The sequence below is a fragment of the Myxine glutinosa genome, chromosome 6 (assembly GCF_964187855.1).
Source record: "Myxine glutinosa chromosome 6, kmMyxGlut1.1, whole genome shotgun sequence".
Taxonomy (NCBI): domain Eukaryota; kingdom Metazoa; phylum Chordata; class Myxini; order Myxiniformes; family Myxinidae; genus Myxine; species Myxine glutinosa.
Genome location: NC_136266.1, coordinates 153964042 through 153982377, shown reverse-complemented (window position 1 = coordinate 153982377; position 18336 = coordinate 153964042). Strand labels below are relative to the sequence as shown.

The window sequence follows — 18336 nt, the reverse complement described above, 5'->3', positions numbered from 1 at the left end:
TCTTAGGCCATGGAACTGTGAGATTGAAATTAGGCACAAATGATTTGGAGGCACAGTGGTGATTTGGCAAGGACTTGCCCAGGCAAGTGCAACCAGGCCCGAATACGTTGTGGCCTTGGAGCCATGTGATCTGTTCATGAGGGGTGATTGGCATGCCTGGTATCGGGCCTGGAAACGTTCATCAAATTGTAGCATTTCCAGCAGCAAGAGGGGTGTGTTCCCGATGGTGAGGCTGGTGTCATGAATCCAAAATGGCTATGCTTTGCACAGGTGCTAAACGAAGCACCATTTATTAGCATCATAGTGCTGCACAGAACTTATAACATGTACTTATGCTACTGCTTTGACCTGTGTTTTCTGCTACCATTTTGTTGGCAGACCTTAAGGCAGATGGGAGGTAGCCAAAGAAGATGGGACAGGGATGCACCAATGACTTCATCAAAATTAGTTACAACTGTCTCTTCTACTCACTACACCATCAAGTCAATCATCATGTGCTCAATACTCCTCAATCTGCTCACATAAAAAGACTGCTGCTCTGGTTGCAGAATTCAAAGATGTGCTGATTCATTTTGGTGAACTGTTGCTTTTTTGTATCTGCTTAGTAAGGATAGGTTTAAGGCAATCTGGATATTTTGAGTAAAGTATGTAAATTGTAAATAAAGAGTTAATTTTCAATCAGCAAAATTGTGGCATGAGTCTTATTTCACCAGTACAGTATTTGGTTAAACAACTACTTTACTCCAACCTCTTGGAGCTGGGCCTCCAGGACTCAGTGTATGGTTGCTGCCTTCATGGGCACTGTCGCCTGATTGTGCCATCTGGGTGGTCGCGACCCCCCAGGCACATGACTATGCACGTGTATTAACATATTATATTAATGGGGTGGACAGATGAATTTTTTTTTTTTTTAGCAAAAACAAACATTCTGAGTATTGCGCTGCAATACATGGCCCCTACCAAAGTTCAAAGTGCCATAACTTTGTCAAAAATGGTCGAATATGCAAATTTATGCACGGTTGATGCTGGTTTTCAAACTTGATCTGAGGTATGCTGAGACACGTGCGTCACACCTCGCCTCGTTGATAAGCCCGCAAGGTCGCTCCGTGGAGCAGCCTGCACGTACTGCACTGTGTGAATTATATAAATTATTACCAACTCACGGTCTGAGGTACTCGCGATTCAAGAGATATCCATTTTTAAAAATATTTGCGTTTAATTAACGATATCTGCCAAACCACGTGCCCTATCACAAATTCCAAAAATAAATTTTAGTAGACTGACATGCAGAACAGATTTGTGAAGTTTCCCCCCGATTGGATCAAAAATGAGGGAGGGGCTCGGTTTTAAAGGTTCATGCTTAAAAATGTCATAACTCTGAAACCATCAGTAATTTATTATATTTTCCGGTTCACGATCAATGATCGATGTGTATATATATATGTTGCTCGGCTTGGCTCCGCCTCTCCGGAAAGCGCGCGCTGTGTCACGCTGTTGAAGTTCGCGAGACGAGGCTGAGGACGCGCAGTGCAGCTTGAGGAGAACTCGAGAATAAACAAGAGATATCCTTTTTTTTAATACTTTCGTTTAATTAATGATATCTGCCAAACCACGTGCCCTATCGCAAATTCCAAAAGGACATTTTAGTGCTGAACAGATTTGTGAAGTTTCCCCTCGATTGGATCAAAAATGAGGGAGGAGCTCGGTTTTAAAGGTTCATGCTTGAAAACGTCATAACTCTGAAACCATGTGACGCATGATATCATGCTCGCTGACTTTTTTGTTCGTCAGGGGTATGCGATCCTGCCTGCAAAGTCTGGCCTCGATCTGTTCAGCCGTTGCAGAGAAAAAGGGGCTTTCGTGTTTTCACGAAAAACAATATGGCGGCCGAACCACGTGACCTGTGACGTCATAACTACCATTAAAATATTCTGCAGACCGAGTCCATCATATGGTGAAAATTTTATCTCAATCGGTCCTATTATTGCAGATTTGGATTTATGCCAGGAAGAGGAACGCCAGACGCGCTTTTCATTGTGAGGCAGTTGCAGGAGAAGTACATGGAGAAGAGGAAGAAGTTGTTTCTTGGGTTTGTTGATCTGGAGAAAGCATTCGATCGGGTTCCACGCAAAGTATTGACATGGGCATTGAGGAAGTTAGGAGTGGAGGAATGGTTGATCAGAGTAGTGATGGCAATGTACAAAAGAGCGCGCACAGCTGTAAGGACGAAGGACGGGAACAGTGGTGAGTTTGAGGTGAAGGTGGGAGTGCATCAGGGGTCAGTACTAAGTCCACTACTATTTGTAGCTGTGATGGAGGTGCTGGCTCGGAACGTAAAGGAGGGTTTACCGTGGGAGTTGTTGTATGCAGATGATCTGGTGTTGATTGCGGAAAGTATGGATGGACTGAAGGAAAAGATGAACACGTGGAAGGAATGTATGGAGACAAAAGGTCTGAAGGTGAATATCGGAAAGACGAAGGTGATGGCAAGTGGTAAAGCATGTGGTGAGGTGGAAAGAACTGGGAAGTGGCCCTGTGCTGTGTGTAGGAAGGGTGTCGGAGTGAACTCCATTCAGTGTACAATGTGCGCTGAGTGGGTTCATCAAAAATGTAGTGGTCTGAGAGGGTCATTAACCAGTGTGGCAGCTACATTCAAATGTAAGGTGTGCACAGAGGGAGCTGCAGATGGAGGAAATGTTGAGTTGGATCTTGGAGACGGTGTGAAGCTGGAAGGTGTGAAAACATTTTGCTACCTCGGAGACATGCTGAATGGAGAAGGTGGATCAGACTCGGCAACGGTTGCTCGAGTGAGATGTGCATGGAAGAAGTTTCGGGAATTGAGTGGCGTGCTGATGATGAGGGGAGTGTCGTTGGAGCTGAAGGGAAAGGTGTATGCTGCATGTGTGAGAAGTGTTATGATTTATGGGAGCGAGACATGGGTAATGAACGTAGAGCAGCAACGAAGGTTGGAAAGGGTGGAAATGCGAATGGTTCGACGGATGTGCGGAGTATCGTTGAGAGAGAGGAAGACAAATGATGAATTGCGAAAGATGATGGGAATAGAGACTGTGATTGATGCTGTGAAGAGGAACAGGTTGAGATGGTTTGGTCATGTGTTGAGGAAGGATGAAAGTGACTGGTTGAGAAGAGTGATGGAAATGAATGTAGAAGGAAGTAGAAGACGGGGAAGACCGAGAAAGACTTGGCTAAAGATGGTGGAAGAAGAAATGCGGGCAAGGGGGTTAACAAGGAGAGATGCAGAAAATAGGGCAAAATGGAGAAGATTGTCATGGGGACCGCAAGGCTAACCCCCGCTCTAGCAGGGAAAATGGCCTTTTAAAATGCATGTTGTTGTTGTTGTTGGTCCTATTATTGCAGAGAAATTGGTTTTTAAAGGAAATTAAAACTTAAAATGGCACCGAGTTAAGGATCATCAGAATTATCAGAATTACCAAAGTTCCAAGTGCCATAACTTTGTCAAAAATGATCGAAACGTCGTGAAGTTCGAACTTGACCTGTAACTTATCATGAGGAAACCATGTGCCAAGTTTGAAATCATTAGCATTAAGCGTTTAGAATAAAAGTCCGGAAAACTGTTCTTTGCGTGACGGACTGACGGACGGAGGGACGCCTGGACGGCATGCAAACCTATAGTCCCCTCCGGTCTACACCGGTAGGGGACTAATAACAGGTTTATTAAAATGGAATGCCGGGACAAAGAAAAGCGCAATGATAAATAAATTTCCTATATGGAGCGCTCCCGTACACAGAACCAAACACAGACAAAAGGGATGGAAAAACTGGAAAATAATGGTGTGATTTATGTGGTGGACTTAACTCAATCGGCTGGTCTCGTCAGTCCGGGTCCCGGAGATCCGTGCGTGGGAACACGCCTTGGCGCGAAGTCCATGCGCGGATCCAGGCCTCAAGGCGCCCTCGTTCTTTATGCCACGCCTCATCACGCTGCAGCCCAGCAGCGCTCGTCCACACGTCGTGCCTGCCTGGAAAACTGCAGCTATCTGTCCTCTTCTGCCTCATGTCCACCAGCAATGCCTCGGAGTACGGCGTTTATATGATCAAGCCTCCCCATGCAGCGAGCAAGCACAACCATCCACTTTGACATCCAGCACGAGAAGCAAGATGTCCGCGCACGCCAACCACTTTACACGCCGTCCTCTGACGTCATCGGTGCTTCTCCTCCAATCTCCGCAGGCCGACACCACCGGCCCAGCTCTTCACCAATCAGCGCACCGCTTCTTGCACGCCCTTCTCTCTGCCAATCAGCGAGTGCCTTCTCACTCTGCCCTGGCCAATCACGGGTCCTCGGGGCGTGTCTTTGGCCTGCTCGACCTCGATGTGTGCTTCCCAATGGGTGTAATTAGCGGCAGCACTCAATGTCCTGGCTTCCTGAAGGTGGTTATTGTTATTTAGTGTGGTTTAATGGCCATTCTAACTTGTGTCTATGGTGCGGTGCCAAAAAGGATAAAGGATAGATCACTGAGGTTTGACGAACAGGGGAATTAACATAATCCTTACAACTAGTTAACACAAGGGCCATCCTCGTATGGCCACAATTATTCACTCTTACATGACAACTGGCTAAACAAAACTCACTACATGGTGATGGTTCTTACCCAACATCTGGAGCATGTTAATTTATACATCCTACCTGTTCTAAGGTAATCTCTACCCCACCGAGATAACAATATATAAAGCCCGCTTGGAGTTTGCAAAAAAGCACCTAAAGGACCCTCAGACTGTGAGAAACAAGATTCTGTGGGCTTTCATGTGTCTTTCACTGAAGAGAGGCTTCCGTCTGGCCACTCTGCCATAAAGCCCAGATCGGTGGAGTGTTGCAGTTTTGGTTGTCCTTCTGGAAGTTTCTCCCATCTCCACACAGGATCTCTGGAGCTCAGCCAGTGACCATCGGGTTCATGGTCACCTCTCTAACCAAGGCCCTTCTCCCCCGATTGCTCAGTTTGGCCGGGCGGCCAGCTCTAGGAAGTGTCCAGGTTGTTCCAAACTTCTTCCATTTAAGAATTATGGAGGCCACTGTGCTCTTGGAACCTTCAAGGCAGCAGAAAATTTTTTGTAGGCTTCCCCAGATCTGTGCCTCGACACAATCCTGTCTCTGAGCTCTGCAGGCAGTTCCTTTGACCTCATGGCTTGGTTTTTGCTCTGATATGCATTGTCAGCTGTGAGACCTTATATAGACAGGTGTGTGCCTGTCCAAATCATGTCCAATCAATTGAATTTACCATAGGTGGACTCCAATCAATGTGAAGAAAACATCTCAAAGATGATCAAGAGAAATGGGAGGCACCTGAGCTAAATTTCAAGTGTCATAGCAAAGGGTCTGAATACTTATGTAAATGTGATATTTCAGTTTTTTATTTTTCATAAATTTGCAAAACTTTCTAAAATCCTGTTGTCTCTTTGTCATTATGGAGTATTGAGTGCAGATTGATGAGGGAAAAAATGAATTTAAATGATTTCAGCATGAGGCTGCAACATAACAAAATGTGAAAAAAGTGAAGGGGTCTGAATACTTTCTGAATGTACTGTATATATGTATATATATATATATATATATATATATATATATATATATATATATATATATATATATATATATATATATATATATATATATATATATATATATAAATAATTCTATATATATATATATATATATATTGTTGCGGATTCGGGGGTCAGCTCTCCCCTTATTAAGGGGGGGGGGGGGTTAATTCCCTTGTCCTTTTTAAGCTGGCCGTCCCAAGTCCTGGAAGCTACAACGCTCCTCCCGGTCGGTCCTGGGTAGGGTGATTGGTCAATTTGGGTCCCAAATACCTAATTACCAACACCGATCGCGAGCAGGGAAATAACTCCCGCTCGAACCACGGATAAGATGGAAATTGCCGAGCGGTTAGCAATCCGCGGCCCGAGCCATTAACCAAGAGACTAAACCCGATTCTAGCGGTTCCGAAATCGTGCCACAGGTACTCAATGGAAAGAAAGGACTAAAGCGATCGGGTAAGAAGAACCCAGAGTATAGGAAGAACAGGTGAATTTATTTACAAACCAGAAGAAGAGGAAACGAAAGGAATATACAAGGAAGAAGAAGAAGGAGCAGGACACAGGGCAGGCTTAACTATACAGTCTTAACTTAACGACCCCAGACGAACATACACACTCACACGGGATGGTAGCTGGTAGGGGGGAAGGTCCAGGTAGATGGTTCCAGGTAGGTCGACTCCGTCCAGGCTCCGGTTCCGCGGGCGAAGAATGGCAGGCAGCTTCGCGTGTCGCCGACCGCGAGCGGACCTTACATATATCGAGGGGCTGGGATGCTGCTTACGTAATACGTTTATCGAGCAAGCGCTCTCGCTCTCTCTCGCAAGTTCAACAAGGGCTTTCCGAAGCAGTTCTTCAAAGAGCTCTGCGCAGCTTCGTCTCTCAGCCAGACCCCACCAAGCGCCGTCTCCAACCCGAGTGGACTCTGTGAAAAGGCTCGCGCTGGCGCTTATATAACGCGCTTCAGGATCAATGCGCGCGCTTGGAAACCACGCCCGCCAGCGAGCTCACCTCAGCCCTGGTTGGCTGGTACGGGCTTACCGGCTCCGCCCGTGATGGCGAGTTGACAGGGCCACGCCTTGCTCTTGTTGTTCCGCCCCCTTTTTCCTCGGGCCGACCGCATGGTTAATGGCGTTGCTTGGGCGGAAGATCAGCGAGGCAGCGAACGCTGCTAACAAAAGGCGCGTAATAGAATTGGGAGGGACAAGGCACAGTCTGTAGGGGCGCATAATGGCGCCGTTTGGAGAGAGCGATTGGAAAAGAAGCGAATGGGGCCTATCTTATTTGATTAATGCAATGCAGATTCAACTATTGGGAACACGGCCTTATCTAAAACACATACTAAAGAAATAACTAAAGTTCCTATGGTGGCCTACGTGTTGCATATGGACTAATTAAGGGTGCAATCTTTAACCTTTTAATAATGGAATATTTACAAGAATTATTTACAAAGTGAGGGTTCTAAAACCGCAACAATATACATATATATACATAAATTGTATGTATTGTTACAGATCTGCCAATAGCGATCTGCCTATGTACTAATGTACTATAATATAATGTCAGAGGCACCGCCATTTTGGTAAGGCTTAATTTGTTTTTGTTTTTTTGTGAGCACCCCATTAATCATCGTCAAAAACGGTTTTCAACACAGCCAAACACCCAGTTTTCATTGATGTGGTCACTTGGAGTTCAATAAGCATGCATATGTAAAAGTTTGGGGCCACTTGGTTTCATTGTTTTGGAGTTATGGAGGAGACATGGGAAACACACACACGCACACATCGAGAGAAAGAGACACGCACACCGAGAGAAAGACACACACACACACACACACACACACACACACACACACACACACACACACACACACACACACACACACACACACACACACACACACACACACACAATGACACACACACACACACACACACACACACACACACACACTGACACACACCCACACTGACACACACGGCCTTTTGTTATTATAGATTCTGATCTGCTCCGATCCAAGCCTGGTGTTGGCTTAGCGGTTAGGGTGGCGGCTTGGGATCCTAGGATCCTGGTTCGAATCCCGGTCGATTGCTGAATTAACGCCAGGGGGGTTGACTCAGCCTGTCATCCTTCCGAGGTCGGCAAATTGAGTATCAGCTTGCTGGGATGAATGATCCCCGTGTGTACCCCGGGTTAGAATAGGTACACCATATCCCTGCGCATCGTAAGAGCGTGACCAAGGGTTGGCGTCAGGAAGGGCATCCGGCCATAAAAACATTGCCTCAAACAGGGAACCATGATGGTCATGGGGCCCGCAAGGCTAACTCCCGCTCTAGCGGGGAAAATGGCCTTAAAACGATCATTCATTCATCTGCTCTGATCCGATCTGTTATGTCCCCTCCTCTCTCTATTACCGTTACTAGTTGCATAGACATTAGACCGATATTCCTTACCAATAATGCTGCAACAGTTTGGGGAATTAGCGATGAACATGGAGCATGAGGCAAAATCATGAGCCTCTTCCCAAGAGCTGAATGCTTTGAAGCGCGAGCCAGGGAGTGCACGTACTGCAGAGAGAGCCAACGTACGGTCCGTGTAAACTCCTTTTGTCCCTCCTGGAGAAAGAACAAAACAAAACAAAGAAACAACGGGGAATGAAAGTTAATAATAAACATGCAATCTACTATAAATGGATGAGGGGGGGGTGGGGGGGGGGTGTGGGTGTGTGTGTGTGTGTGTGTGTGTGTGTGTGTGTGTGTGTGTGCGTGCGTGCGTGATGTTTTTTTTGTGAAGTTGTTCTCGAGCTTTCTGATCCTATGTTTCTAAATTATAAAATAATTCCTGTTTCTAAACATGCTCCATGTTGCTGGAATAGAGCAGTTTAATAGATCCTTCCATGGCATGGCATTCCAATTACAAAATAAATAACAAAAACAAGTACAGATACATTCAAAGTACTCTGCCTCCATGCCAAATAAATAAATAACATATCATACAGCATGCGACATGGAAACGGAACTGTGAATGAGCAGTGTACAATTATAATTTATTGATTAATTGGGTAATTAAAATAAATAAAAATCAAAAAATAATTAATTTCTTTATCAATTGGCTAATATTAGGTGTACCGGAAAGAAATGTCGTTTTTCAAAAAGGAATCAAGAAAAGGACTTTTGATCTATATTATGATATTTATTCAATCAATGACATAATCACCATCATGAGCAATGACACTAGCCCATCTTGAAACCAATTTTTTAACCTCCTCTTCATAAAAGGTTGGTTGTTTTGAAGAGAAAATGTTGAGAGACCAGTTTTGACGTCTTCAATGTTTTTGAACGTTTTGCCATCAAGAAAGTGTTGCATATATCTGAAGAGGTCAGGTGAGAAGGGAGGATGAGCTGAAACTTCCCAGCCTAAACTCCTTATCTTCTCTTGGGTCAGTCTTGCTGAATGTGGCCTTGCGTTGTCGTGCTGCAAAAGAACACCTTTTCTGCTCATCATTCAAAGCTTGATTTCAACGTTAAAGTGTTGGCAGTAAATGGCTGAGGTGATGGTTCTGCCCTGGTACAATAACTCCAAGTGGACTATGCCTGCAGTATTCCACCAAATGCATAACAAGACCTTTCATGGACGGAGACCCGGTTTTGGCATTGGAACTGGAGTTTGGTTGGGAGAAAGCCATTGTTTCTTGCGTTCGTTGTTTACCTAAAGAACCCATTTTTCATCTCCCGTAACAATTTGCTGAAACAAAGGTTTCTTCTCATGCCTGGTTAGCAAAGAGTTGCAGATTGTTGAACGCTGAGCTCAATTTCAGGGGGCAGTTGGTGAGTGGCGAGGGACCCAAACACCTTGTCGATTCACCTTTCCAAACACCTTGTCTATTCACCTTTCCAATCTGGTTAAGGTGCTCCCGGATTGTGGACCATGACGAATTGATCTGTTCGGCCAGTTGCTTGATGCTCAGACGCAGATGCGATTCAATTGTTGCCCATGCATAACAAGTTATTATCCAGAGTTCTCGGCCTTCCTGTCCGGGGCTCATCATTGAGATCAAAATTCCCTCTTTTAAAGTTGGCAAACCACAGTTGACATTTCCGCACATTTATTGCATTAGGACAAACATGCAAATGTTCTTAGCAGCTATCGTCGCATTAGTGCCCTTATGGAATTCATAGAGCATGCAATGACGAATGTGGCTCTCTTTGAGTTCTTCGTCACATATGGGTCCGACAATCTCTGAGGATGAAAAATCAAATCAACATTCATAGAACAAAAGCTAAAGCACTTCTGAAGACCGAATGTCTTTGTCTCTCCGAAACATAGACTATGGGTTAGGCAGACAACCCTAACCCGAACCCTAACCGAAAAGACCGACTGGACAACCCTCCCATCCACTTTCTCAACAAATCTCTCCAAGCAGTTCTGTCACTCAAGCTTTTGGGTCTCACTATCTGCCATGATCTTTCCTGGGAAAACCACATTTCCAAGCTGGCCTCCAAAGCCAATCGCCGACTGGGCATCCTCCGTCATGCGAAGTTCTTCCTTGGAACACTTGAGCTCCTCACCACATACAAGGCTTTCATCCGCAGCTCAATGGAATACTGTTCTCCCCTCTGGGCCGGTGCTCCTGCCTCACACCAAGCTCGGCTTCATGCTGTTGAAACCAAAGTTTTCAGAATCATTGGAGTCTCCCGCAATGAAGCTAACTCCGAGGGCCTTTCACTCACTCACCGCAGGCAGGTTGGTGGTCTTTCAGTCTTCTACCGACTCCTATCCGGCCTTGCTCCCCCAACTCTCTCTGTGCTCTGTCCCCCAAATATTCCTACAGGTCGCACGAGATCTGCCAGCAACCCTCTTATGGTTGAACTGCCAAAACCAAGACTCCCCATTCACCTTCACTCTTTCATTCCTCTTTTCTCCCGCCTCTGGAACAAACTCCCTCACTCTCTTCAATCCCACTCCTCCCTCCAGGTATTTAAAACAGCTGTTCACCACCATCTCTTATCTTCCCAAATTCAAAACCTTGATCTCTTCTACCTCCGTTAATTCACCCCAGATCCACGTTTTTTTTGAAATACCGACTTCTTTCTTTCCTGGAAGTTCTAGCAGGGGCCATGTGTTTTATACCTCTTAAAAAAAAATCTATTAATTAAATAATTAATCGATTAATTGATTAATCAATAAATCAAAAATACCTTTTACAGCCAAATCACATGGTCACCGTCATGTCCAAATATCAGCTTTCCTTCCCATCCAGGTGGAGGATTTGACCTCGTGTCTACCCCATGGTCTACCGTAGCAATACTTTGTGACACAACATCCTGCCTTGTGAAGCACCAATCCAACAGTTTATCATCAGACCGATAAATCAAACTCAGAATATAGAGCTCATAGGAAAGTGGACTACCTTTCCACCATCCTGTGGTATTAACAAACATAAAATACGATGTGAGAGGTAAAAGCCAAATGCACAACACGCTGGTGCCCTTACCAATTCCACATTCTGAGGTTCCTGGTGCTGGGCAAACTCCATAAAACAGGCCAGAAGGGGAGGAAATTGAACTGTCATTCTCTTTGGTCACTGCAACGCCCTCCATTAAACTTTGTGTGTGCAAAGTTTTGTGTTCTCTTCCTTTTTTAACATTTTCTTCCTCTCCTATGTCCTTTGAACATTTCCTCCCCATGTTTTCGATCTCACCAAGATCCTTTTGCCTTATGGACACTAGATCTGCTTGTAATCCTTCCAGTCTTTCTGCTTCATTTTCTTCTGGTACTCCATCTGTCACCACTGGACCCCCAGATTGATATATTCGATCCTCTTTTTTGATAATTTTTGCCTCTGCAATTTTCTTCATAGTCCCATTTTCACTTCGTGCCATGTCCTGCTCTCCATCCCCATGATGTGCTTCATATGTTCCTTCTTGTCCCTTTGCCACGATTAGCCGAGCTAGCTTTTTCTCCCACAAGCTTCGAGTACTTTTTGTGATTGGCCCACAAGAAATTCCAGCCTTCTTTGCCTCATCTCGCAGCACTTCAGAGGATAGATGACGCAGGTGGCTCAGCACATTCTCCATGTCTTCTGTCTGATAAACACACACAAAAAACCTGGATAAACTTGGTGTCCGAGCTCACGTAGATTCACTTTGTTACAACTACCTTGATTCTTCAATAAAAAAAAATTTAAAAACCACCTTTAGAGGCCATTTTTCCCCGCAAGCGGGGGTTGGCCTTTTTCGGGAACTGTGGTTGTTGTTGTTTTTCGGTCCCCTTTTTGAAGCAATGTTTTACGGCCGGATGCCCTTCCCGACGCCAACCCTTTTTGCCGCCTTTAACAAGCAGGGAATTACCAGTGAACTGGTACTCAATTAGCCGACCTCGGAAGGATGACAGGCTGAGTCAACCCCCCTGGCGTTAATTCAGCGATCGACCGGGATTCGAACCCAGGATCCTAGGATCCTAAGCCGGCACCCTAGCCGCTAGCCCAACACCAGGGATAACCAGGGATCAATAACCTTGATTCTTCAATATTGGATTATATATTTACGAGCAGCTCAAAATGGACAATTAAATCACATTATCATGTCAAAAGACATTTCTACAACAAGGTTCTCCCCAGGTTATTATTGCATATTGGTGGGATACACTAAAACAAACAAACGGAATTCACGGAATTGGTCACTTGATACGGAAAGCTAAATCTGACACAAAAAAATGGAATGTCGTGAATTACAGAAGGAAAGTCAAGATTAGGCCAGATAAAAAAAAAAGAGTTGGTGATCGTCCTTTTTTCTCAAAATTTCAGGTAGGGAGGGAGGTTGTTTTTTTTGTTTGTTTTTTTTCCTACTTTCCATTGAGTTTTGTTGACATGGAAAAATATGAAATAAAGACTCCTTTCTCCTCAAAATGATTTAATTTCTTCATTCATCTCACAGATTTACAGACATTGCCCAAATCTCTATGAAACACAGTGTTTGTGTGATTTTGGATGTTGTTGAATGTCCTAGCTGAGCTTGGTAGTGAAAGGGAAGACACCTGTACATGTATATCCACCATGACATCGGAAAAACAGATAAACACCATGCCCTTGGCACCTTGAAACTATTGAGCATGTTGAACAAGATTTCTGCCACGCTTTGGTTCTGGCTTTGCAGTACAAATGTTACATTGAGGGTATTGCCCTGCCTTTTCAACCAAATTCTCCTCAGTACCACAGTGGATGCAGAGCATTTCATAGCCAGCAGAGTAGTACGCTAGTTCTATAGGGGAAGCACAGTTCAGATTGGCACGAACATAAAGATCAGCGAGTCTGGTATCCTGTTCAGGATCGTCATCACCATTGTTGTTGATCTCCGTGAACACACTTCCACAGCTGTAGAGAATGGTGTCCATAGCAGCACGAATCAATAGATTTCAGCGGGAAAAATTTCACACAATAGCGCATGCGGTGCAGAACGGCGCCAAATTTGACTGTGAAAAGATCGTTTTTTATGATTTTTTTCAAAATAAAAAATAAAAAAAGTTTCGGGTCGGGTGTGTTTCGTAGGGTCGGGCGGGGACGATCACCAACTCTTTTTTTTTATCTGGCCTTACATCAAATTACAAAAATATTCACTATACAGGTTACAAGTAAACGAAAAAACATGTTTTCGGGCTACACACTTTTATATTATTCAAGTGTTAAACCTTAATTTTTTATTTTTTTTATTAAATTTTGATAAATAAAAATGTACCAGAAAAGAGAACTGTGGGCCAAATTTTAGCTCTCTAGGACGTATGGAACCTAGAAAATGAACGCATCAAAGATTTGAAACAGGACAAACAAACAAAGTGTGTAATAATTTTAAAAAGGGTGTGTGTGCGCACGTGCGCGTGATTCTCCAGACATTTTCCACACACACAAAGCGAGAGGAGAGGTTAAGAAATTGGTTCATGTGTCTCCTTCTGTCTTATCAGTTTATGATCGAGGAACAACTTATTTAAATCTAATGTTATATTTTGAACATGAATTGGACAATGAATCAGAAAAAAACCTGCCGTTTAACAGTGCTTTACCTCTGAATTTGTTCCAATTACACATGTACAGAGAGGAGTGAGATAATATTCTTACTCTTTCTGCCTGTCTAGCAGTCAAACAAAATTGAAAATCATTCCAAACAGGAAACATACTGTTCTTAAGGATGTCATAAAGGACACAAACAACAGGCACGAATAGCTAATGTAACGTGTTAACCAATAAACTAATGTAACCTGTTTAGTTATTCTTCTTCAAACAATAAGAAATTCTGGCTGCCAGACCGTGCGACCGATCACCTTGAAATTTTAAGCAAGTATTCCCCTTGATGTCTCGTTCATAATTTTGAATTTTCCCGTTGATGCATGGAGCAGTTCAAGAGAATTTTTTTTTAAAGATTTTCGTTCAATCCAATAAGGCTGCCAGACCATGTGACATATGAATTATTCAGGATCACAATGGTATCCCCTAGCATTGGAGAACATGTGTGTTCAAGACCCAAGACACCCCGAAGAAAGACCCAAAACACCCCGAAGAAAGACCCAAAACACCCCGAAGAAAGACCCAAAACACCCCGAAGAAAGACCCAAAACACCCCGAACAAAGACCCAAAACACCCCGAACAAAGACCCAAAACACCCCGAACAAAGACCCAAAACACCCCGAACAAAGACCCAAAACACCCCGAACAAAGACCCAAAACACCCCGAACAAAGACCCAAAACACCCCGAACAAAGACCCAAAACACCCCGAACAAAGACCCAAAACACCCCGAACAAAGACCCAAAACACCCCGAACAAATACCCAAAACACCCCGAACAAATACCCAAAACACCCCGAACAAATACCCAAAACACCCCGAACAAATACCCAAAACACCCCGAACAAAGACCCAAAACACCCCGAACAAAGACCCAAAACACCCCGAACAAAGACCCAAAACACCCCGAACAAAGACCCAAAACACCCCGAACAAAGACCCAAAACACCCCGAACAAAGACCCAAAACACCCCGAACAAAGACCCAAAACACCCCGAACAAAAACCCAAAACACCCCGAAGAAAAACCCAAAACACCCCGAAGAAAGACCCAAAACACCCCGAAGAAAGACCCAAAACACCCCGAAGAAAGACCCAAAACACCCCGAAAAAAGACCCAAAACACCCCGAAGAAAGACCCAAAACACCCCGAAGAAAGACCCAAAACACCCCGAAGAAAGACCCAAAACACCCCGAAGAAAGACCCAAAACACCCCGAAGAAAGACCCAAAACACCCCGAAGAAAGACCCAAAACACCCCGAAGAAAGACCCAAAACACCCCGAAGAAAGACCCAAAACACCCCGAAGAAAGACCCAAAACACCCCGAAGAAAGACCCAAAACACCCCGAAGAAAAACCCAAAACACCCCGAAGAAATACCCAAAACACCCCAAAGAAAGACCCAAAACACCCCGAAGAAAGACCCAAAACACCCCGAAGACCCAAAATACCCCGAAGACCCCAAACACCCCGAAGACCCAGAAGACCAAGAAGACCCAAAAAGACCCTCAAAGACAAAGAAGAACCAAAAGACCCTCAAGACTCAAAAGCCCCTGAAGACCCCGAAGACCCAAAATACACCAAAGACCCTCTAGACCCAAAAGCCTCTGAAGACACCAAAGACCCAAAAGACCCTGAAGACCCAAGACACCACAAAGACCCAAAATATCCTTAAAGGCCCAGAGGATCCAAAAGACCCTGAAGACCCAAAACACTATGAAGACCCAAAAGACACCGAAAAGGTCAAAGATGCCTACTCCTCTGAAACAACGTGTGGTGAGGCCCGCGGAGCGCGCCACGTCGCGCTAGTTGAAGCAATGCCCCGACATTTGCAGATTTTCCTCGCCATTCACGGGATTTTCCTCGACATTTGCGGGATGTACAGCAAATCAGGAACCGCCGGGAACTTATCCGCCCTTTTACCATTGAAACAATGCCCCGACATTTGCGGATTTTCCTCGCCATTCGTACGATTTTCCTCGACATTTGCGGGATTGTTCAGCGAATCAGAAACTGCCGGGAACCTGTCCGCCCTTTTACCATTGAAACAATGCCCCAACATTCACAGTTCTGACATTTGCGGCATTTTCCAGGAACGTATCCCCCACGAATGTCAGAGTCCGACTGTACTGTATAAATAATAAACAGAAGAGAATCAATAACCTGTAATCAATCAACAGCTAGACTATAAGGTACATGGTACCCTAATAATAATAATAATAATAATAATAATATATTCCCTTACATGGTGCATCTACACAGGAGGATGCCATTAGACCAATCAGAAGCCTGTGCTATTACCAACCTATGGTTGTTTGTCCATGCTCACTCCATTTTAAATGCTGAGTATCAATCAAGGAAGCAGTATGCACTATTTACAAGTCTTTGGTATTGCTCAGTCAGGGTTCAAACTGCCAACCTCCAGACTCATGGCGTACCCTCTAACCATTACACCACCGAGGCTGCTAATGAATGACGTCATCTTCTATCTATAATTCCAGTAATCTCTGTGTGTTTGTTTGTTTGTACGTTTGTACGTTTGTCTGTGACCGCTGTTTCTCGACAACCACGGGTCCGATATACTTTAAACTTGCCAGGTATATTGCTGGGGACCCGAGGATGTGCCTTTTCAAGGTTTCATATTAATCGGACAATTACTTACCGAGCTATGTCCAAAAAACGATTCAACCAATCAGAGAGCAGCGAGCTATCGCGTGTGCCGAACGTGGCGGACACACTCTGCCTCGGATGGCACATTTGAGAGCGTATTCATTTATTTCCCGTCGGCAAACTATGTTGGCGCTATGTTGGCGTTAAACGATGTTTTAAAACTAATTAAAACCCCGGGGGGATTGTCACTGTACTCGCAAGCCGTTCGCCGTTCGCTTTGGCGTTGCGAATGACCCAAAACATTTCATGAACCAACCCATTTCATGTAAAGCGTTCGCCGTTCGCTTTGGCGTTGCGAATGGACCAAAACATTTCATGGACCAAACCATTTCATGTAAATACAGGGGGGGATATAATTTTAGATATATATATAGTACGGGCATGCCCTAGTTACTATAATTCACCAAATGTCCGTCTGTCTGTTCCCAGGTACCGCAAAAACGGCTGAACCAATCGCAACGAAATTTTGGGTGGGTAATCCTGAGACCCCCTGGAGTAAGATAGGCTATATTGTTTTTCTAAAAAAAAATTCCAATTTTTCAAATTTTCCAGTTTTTCCAAACACGATGAAATAATATTTACCGATATGAACAGTGATGTGGCTTTTATTGAAATTCTACAAATACCGTTTAGATTTTGATGATTTGCGTGTGATATGATTTAACAGATGTTTATATAAATCGTTTAAAATAAAAAAGCCTTCAATTTCTGATATTTTGGCTTTTAATTTGGGCTTCCCAATTGAAGCCCCGCCCGTGGGGCGGGTGCCGTTGCTAGTTTTTTTGTTTTTTGTATACAAGATCGAGGCTCGTGAAAGAGTTAAGAAAGAGCTAGTTGACATAATATCAGGAAAACGCTTTGTTGTTTTGTATGATCGAGTGATTTTACATGATACATGATGATAACCTGTCATACAACATGGCAGATTTCACTGTTTGAATGTTTCAAACGTCGTTGCCGTTGTTTTTTTACTTACATGAGAGAATGTTTAAACTAAAGGTTCGGTACATGCCTTAATACTAATACAGTAATAGCCACATTAAGATTCCCTCCAAGGTTTAATATAAATACAATTCACGAAGAACACTCATATAAACAACCATCATTTCAACAAGAGAAAGCGGCCCAACAGCAAGGCGAAGTAGAAGATGCAGCTAACTCACCATTAAACAAGTTTAAATGAAATCCTTTTCATGGAAAATACAACAAATCACTCCCAACGCCTGATTAAATAAGCTAAAATTACGAATAATTCTCACTTCGAATAATTCGTAACGCTTGGCCTTGGACCTCTCCGCAAACGAGAAGCTGATACTGATATGCGCATAATTCGAACATACAAAAGCAATCGAAAGGTAGATCACTGGGATTTAACCGACTGTTTGTCCTTCAACCACCAATCGAAAGATAGATTGCTGAGCTTATCCCTCACCAGCAAATCGAAATATAGATTGCTGAGCTTATCCCTCAACAGCCAATCGAAAGATAGAATGCTGTGACTATCCCTCACCAGCCAATCGAAAGATAGATTGCTGAGCCTATCCCTCAACAGCCAATCGAAAGATATATTGCTGAGCTTATCCCACAACAGCCAATCGAAAGATAGATTGCTGCAACTATCCCTCACCAGCAAATCGAAAGATAGATTGCTGAGCCTATCCCTCAACAGCCAATCGAAAGGTAGATTGCTGCGCTTATACCTCACCAGCCAATAAAAACTTTGCTGGTGTTAGTTATTTATTTGCCTTCATTAAAAAAATTCTTCTTCTTCCACTTATGCTTCTTCTTCTTTTTATTCTTCTTATTTTTATTCCTCTTCTTCTTCTTCTCCTTTTCTTCTTCTTCTGCCTCTTATTCTTCTTCTTCTTCTCCTCTTTCTTATCTTATTCTCATTCCAATAAAATGCAGAGACCTCCAAGGAGCGTCATCGTACTGAAAGTTTGAATATATGCAAACAGGACAGAATTTCTTCCTGCACTCCGCACACCTTACCTCGCACCGATTTGCGCGTTCAAGCAGTTGCTGTTGTTGTT

General features: G+C 43.9%; 1 protein-coding gene across 2 annotated transcripts in view; it reads right to left on the bottom strand.

Annotated features, from left to right (window-relative positions):
* The window catches only part of ANKLE2 (ankyrin repeat and LEM domain containing 2), a 73338-nt gene extending 55534 nt beyond the window's left edge, over window positions 1-17804 (bottom strand). Inside the window, exons 1-3 of one of the 2 annotated variants that reach the window (XM_068118760.2) lie at window positions 17467-17804; window positions 11072-11663; window positions 8031-8192 (exon numbers count right to left, since the gene is read on the bottom strand). In XM_068118760.2, coding sequence (XP_067974861.2) covers window positions 8031-8192; window positions 11072-11663; window positions 17467-17469 — 757 coding nt within the window. In that variant the 5' untranslated portion in view covers window positions 17470-17804. The remainder of the gene's footprint in view (window positions 1-8030; window positions 8193-11071; window positions 11664-17466) is intronic. The other variant, XM_068118761.2, reaches the window with a different exon arrangement.
* Window positions 17805-18336: the final 532 nt, after the last annotated feature.